This window comes from Plasmopara halstedii (genome assembly GCF_900000015.1).
Source record: "Plasmopara halstedii genome assembly, contig: Scaffold_1898, whole genome shotgun sequence".
Lineage (NCBI taxonomy): Eukaryota > Oomycota > Peronosporomycetes > Peronosporales > Peronosporaceae > Plasmopara > Plasmopara halstedii.
Genome location: NW_020188806.1, coordinates 278,964 through 285,010, shown reverse-complemented (window position 1 = coordinate 285,010; position 6,047 = coordinate 278,964). Strand labels below are relative to the sequence as shown.

Genomic DNA, 6,047 nt, shown 5'->3' with positions numbered 1-6,047 from the left:
ATATATATATATATATTACGTCCTCTGTTCGAATGATCGCTGGAACTAATTGTTCAACCAATTAAGAGATACGTAGATCATTCAATAGTCTTCAGAGAAAGATCTTTGCCTTTTCTTTTAATAGCCCGTTTGTATTCAGATAGACTGCTTCTCATCGCTATCAAATATTTGGTGCTGCAACCACCAATATCTATCTTAACGATTATCCACCATGACTCAGCTATTAACCCATTCTCCCAAACATTGAAATTAAGCACAAAGCCACTCTAGCTCAAAACCATCTTTGATAAGTTTTCCGCGCTTAGCCATGTTTGATGAGCTGCTCGCGCCCGGCCACGGCGTGAACAGCGGGGCTGCCGTAGCTTTGCGCTTTGAGGAAGCGTAAGTTAGGTCACCGACCTCTAGTTCTATACTCAGAACAAGTACGAGTTAAGCGGATCGCAATCCGCTTACTCCAAGAGTAATTATAGCCTTAACCCAAGACTAATTAACGCTTCGGTTTAAATTCAAAACTGACTTTATTTATCTTTATCTGCGGCAAAGCCGTCTAATTTTAAATACATAGATTTGCCTAAATATGCATGGTAAAATCTAAATACATGTATAAATACTGGATATCCAGCCCAGTACATATTCTTGTTTGGGTGTGGTAGCACCATGCCCATCTGGTGTCACACACCCCTGTTACCAGGGTATGTGTAAACCCATTACAGCGTGGAGCTGTCCCATGGAAGTTGCGCCAAGATCTCTCACCAGGTTCCAGTGTTATAGGTACCACTTGGACGCGTTATATTGCGGCAGTTCCTCAAGGTGTTTATGGAAGGAGATATATCATTTATGGCAACCTGGAGTACGGTATGAATCGGAAGTACCGCGGAAATTGGTATTTATGACTACGAAGAAGAAGGGGCCAATTTACACTTATGCTACAAGTCGCACGTTTAAGAAAATAATGGTTTCTTATGAGAAAACGCAAAACTTGAATAGTTAGTATCTAAGAAAATAGAATAAATCCTGGCTACATCCTCATGTAAGAGCAGATCGAACGTGCAGTGTAACTTAAATAATAAATAATCTGTTTCGCTTTTCGTAGCTGCTGTGCATGCACCCATACCCCTGTGTGTTTGTTAAGGCAGACTTTGCAATTAAAGGTTTCTTCTGTGCAAAGTGCATGGCAACCAGGTTACATTTGGTTACAAATAGATGAAGAAAACAGCTCTTGTTTGTTGTGGGTCCCGTTGAATACAGTTCACTAACGGTCGAAGGACCGAAGGCGGGAATCATTTATCTGGAAGCGCTTGTCAATCTTGATAACGCATTGATGCAACATGTCAAATATCGCGACAGTGAAATAAACTATGAAATCGCAACCCGCTGATGCTGGGCTACCGATCAGATGATGCCCGCTTACCGAATGGAAACCTTGCAGGCTTACGCGGGCGGGTATCTTGCTCACGCTCTCAACGAGTACCTCAAATTCGTCGAGCAAGGACTCGCTGATTCTTGTTCCATCATCTATCAGAATTATGCCTGCGTCTTAATTAAAAAGCGGTCAAAGGAACGCGTGTGTTTCATCAAATCTGTGCTTTAGATATAAGTATATGTACTGCTGGTAAAAAGTTCTTCTCACGCTAAATTCCGCGCCATGAAGGAAGACGCGCGCCTCACTTGACTAGCAGTTGAACAAGCGAGCTTCAGTAAAACAGACACTCAACTTGAGCGCCTTTAGTTCGTTGACTTTGCGAGTACGAACATCGATGCAGACGACGCGCTTTTCACCTCATGGTTTTACTGCTAACCACACACTTCAATTCATGAGACAGCTGTTATTTCTATCGTTCAGGTTTATAAATTGAACTAGGTCAGCCCCCACTTATTAGCAGAAAGTGCATCATACCGGGTAACGCTTTTTCGATAAGGTCGGTAGTTCATTAAATCGTCAGTGACGATGGCGCGAGCGCAATCCTGCCTGAAACGCTCATAAGCATTGGAGGAGGGTGCTTTCTTCCACTTCAGCTATTTATGATTTCAGCCCTGGTGTACTACCGATGAATATTGAAGTATACCACCCTTAATCGTCGAGCAATGTCGGCGGATGACAACATTCGTGCAGCTAGCCTTCGTGAGTTCTTACGGCTGTTGCGGTACATCGATTTTTGACCGCAGTGTTGGATCCTGAGAAGGGTCCAATCAACGTGATCGCACTGTGCGGCTTCAGGCACTTGGCCAGAATTGGTATCTGCAAGTCGTCGAGCAGCTGCAGAAGTATATAAGCCCCCTTCTAGCGCATGCGGTGTTCATGATACCCAACGAGTAAAAAACATTGAATAAAGGCAACCTGCCCGTGGACATGATTACGCGTTACATACGCTTCTGTGCTGACAGCTATTAAATACACCTGGAGGTATTCCAAAGGTTTTGAGATAACGTATCAAACCATCCGATATCAACTCAAATGGAAAATACAGTTGCAAATGGTTATATACATGTACTGAATCGGTTGCAAGCTATAGCACGCTATGCAACTATAGATGCAATGAAAAATACAGCAGGCAATAGACACTTTGTTATTAGTATCTGGCTACACCAAGCTCGAAAAGAGGGGTGCGTTGGCTACAACGAATGTCGTTGCCAATAACATCTTCGGATTGTACAGTGGTTGAATAGCGTATGACTTGAAGGGCGAAAGAAGGCTGCATTATATGAATCTACGGCAAATGGCTGCCATAAATATGCTCACCACTTTCACTTAGACAGCGGACAGCATAATGTAACAAAGAACGCATCGTAGCCTTATAGATCACGAACACTACATGTGTGTGATGTGTGTTGCTTTCTAAACATTCAGGATCTCCGCCATAGCGTCACGCACTCGACGCGTTACTAACTAAGATAGATTATGCTTGTCTATGGGAGTCGAATTGTATCGACAACCCCTATTTCATGTCCAAAGCCACTTCGTGGTGGAACCAAAGAAACTCGGAGTCCAGCAATTTCTTTGTAAAAATATGGTGTATTTCCTGAACAAGCATGCGCCGAGTTATTCGACGACAGACTTAATGTGTTGAGCGAATCGCTCCGGTCCGCTGTCCTCTGCGCAAGTTCTACGTGGACACCACAAACGTAATTTTAAGTGTTTTGTCTGATCATATGTATATAGTCGGTCAGCGGTGGACATTCTCGATCTGGGTTAGTCACCTTGGAGAAAGTTTAAAAATTCTGATTTGAGCAACGATTTAAAGCCGTCACAATGTCCAACGGTAAGCCTTGTTGACGGAAAGTTTTTCGAAGGACAGCTTGACTGTATACTCTCAACGTAACGGTATAGCTAACATGAGCAAAATGACTGACTATGTTGCTCAGATTGCTCACAAATACAACAGTACCGATTTTTTTTGCTCGGCGCGTCCTTTAGGAGTCTATTAATAATTTCGATCGATAACCTGTACTTTGCCGAATTCGACAAGCTAACTTATAGTTTTTGTCGCAAACGGCGGAGAATTTATTCGCTGATATGTTTCACGCTTGTGCACATATGTTTTAATCCGTTTATACATCAATACGAAGCCCTCACCGGGCAGTATGATTTCTTTCCCCCGAGGTTGTCACCCAGAGTGTCTCAAACGATATTATGTACCTACGATCTTCATTGCGAGGCGTCTTTGAATGCTGGATGTCATGTGGATCAGTGTTATAATAGAGTATGCTTTGGAATAAGTCATTGCATTAAAGACGTACAACCCCTTGCTTAAGAAGCGAATTCTATGTTTTCAAGCCATATCATTCATAATGAACATCTGATGTTTGGACCCTCTTACTGCCCAAAGCTTTCCGCTGCACAGCACATGTTTCCACTGATTCGTACGCCGTGTCGATCACCTTATCCACTAGTAGCCATTGGACATAAAATTGATTATAATCGGAGCAACTGAAAAGCACATCTACCACCACATGAAGCCTGCCCGGATCATACCTCACCTCAGACGTATACCAAGCAAGAAAGGGTCTTTCTATTCTCTGCAAGAGCTGTGTGGATAACGTCACATGGTCTTTAAATTGCAATCGGGTAAACGCCAAGCAGGCGTGACTGACGTCGACGGGGCAGATTCATTGCAGGGAGCTCCTTGTCGCGAGCAGGATAGTTTTTCCAGCTGGCAAAATTCAAGCGCAATCTCGCTTCGATGTTCATTGCCATATACTTGAAGGAAAGTGTGGGCTGTTGCAAAGTCCGAGGCTACACAGACGAAATAGAATGGCCGATCTGGATTCAGAAAAGCCACAGTCGGGGCGCATTAGGCCTTCTCTCACAGTATCCAAAGCAGCCTATTCTGCCACACATTAGCACCAACTATCAACGTGTTAAAGAAGATTGATGATGGGTCATGCCATGCCGGCATAGCATGAACTGTTCTTGTACGAGTAGCTGGCCAGGGTAAACCAATTTCCTAACTTATTTTGTGACGGAGCCACTCACCTATCTACAACAAGCTCTTTTCGCGGGATCGGCGCGCATACTTTGCTTCCTAATATTATAATCCCAACAGGATGTTGTCGGTGTCAACGACAAACTTGTCTATATATATGACTGAATATTTGGAACACATACACTCAAGCACTGCCCAGATAAGTTTGTGCTTAGCAAGTATCACCCAGTGATTCAGCGTTGCAGGTGTGTGATAATACCCAGCCACTCACAGAGAATCGCGCTCGCACAATGAGAGGAATGTCGCTGTTTATCACCAGCAGCTGGTAATAATATTAGCTAGGTCGAGAGTACAACTCTAAGTGCAGCCGAGAATGGAGTTCTTAAGTACATCCTTCTATGAGTTGTGATTTACACCAGAATCGTGGCTGCTATATAGCTAGTTCTAGGTATACATAATTTGTCAGTTGCCATTAGCCTTTCTGAAACAGAACATGACCGACAAGTGTGGAGGTGTACACAACGCGCTTCGTGCTTCGCACGGGAGGTAGCTCACATCATTTTTTTGGTAAGGAAATTGCCGTGTGACGCGATATTTAGGCGCAAGATACAAAGTCGATTCCGTGACACACTTCCCTGTTCGCGGTAAACCCGTAAAACCCAATATAATTTCCCAGTTTTACTGGGGCCTATCGCCGCTGGCGCGCTCGAGTAGCTTGCGCTCGTTGCACTGTATTCTGCTCCCGCACACGGAAGTTGTGCTTTGCACTGCACTTCTTTGAGAGGAATAGAGTATAGGTGGAAGACATAGGTGATCGAGGACCCTCAATGAATGCGTTAGCCGTTACTGCCTCCGAAGAGAGCCAGGGGCTATTGCGACAGCTCGAGTTTTAATTTTTGAATATAGTCTGCCGTTTCTTGCTTCCCTTAATAGATAGAGTAGAACACAAACGCACCCGATACGCCTGGTGAGACGATGCGAGCATCTGTTGCTTGAGATCATTCCATCTTGTGATTGCAATTTTACCGAGGTATTGCATATAAGGCCCACGACCTCCTAGCGTGGCAATCACCTGTGCGACGCGTTGCGGATTTCAGCGGATTAAGGCCGAAGGCAAACCCTCAACTTCCCACATCAATATCAGGATGTTATCCATTCCTTTAAGGGCTGGACGCCTCATCAACAACTTGCACTAGGAACTTTTTTACACAGGCGCCCGGTAGGGTCGATCCTGGACGTGGATCGCTTCCAGACGAGTGATCACCGCCTTTGTCCGTTACTTTTTTATCCAATGTACTTCTGATAAACAAAAGCTTGCAATGCTGGTCTCCAAGTCCTGAAAATATGCAACCGAGCGTATACCTGATAGAGTGCAGCTACCTGCCCGCGTTTACCATGGACTCTACTTTTGGAGTTCTATCATTTTCAGACTCCCGATTTACGTATCTATGAACATTCACCATTACGTCAAGTATAATTTTAATTTTCGTACAATATATTAAGTGTCAAACGGTTGTAGGAAATGTGTTAGGGAAGTAGACACGATCCCAGAAATACCACGGACCGAGTCCCATCATCACCATATACTTGGGTACTAGCAAATCTACTAGAATTATAAGGTAT

At 44.1% G+C, this 6,047-nt stretch overlaps 1 protein-coding gene across 1 annotated transcript; it reads right to left on the bottom strand.

The window, feature by feature from the left end:
• Positions 1–5,260: 5,260 nt before the first annotated feature.
• On the bottom strand, positions 5,261–5,559 carry PHALS_02387 (uncharacterized protein; the record flags this gene model as incomplete). The annotated part of the gene is made up of 3 exons (XM_024716880.1): positions 5,261–5,293; positions 5,380–5,480; positions 5,544–5,559. The coding sequence occupies 3 exons, from the start codon at positions 5,557–5,559 to the stop codon at positions 5,261–5,263; spliced, it is 150 nt and encodes a 49-aa protein (XP_024582434.1).
• Positions 5,560–6,047: the final 488 nt, after the last annotated feature.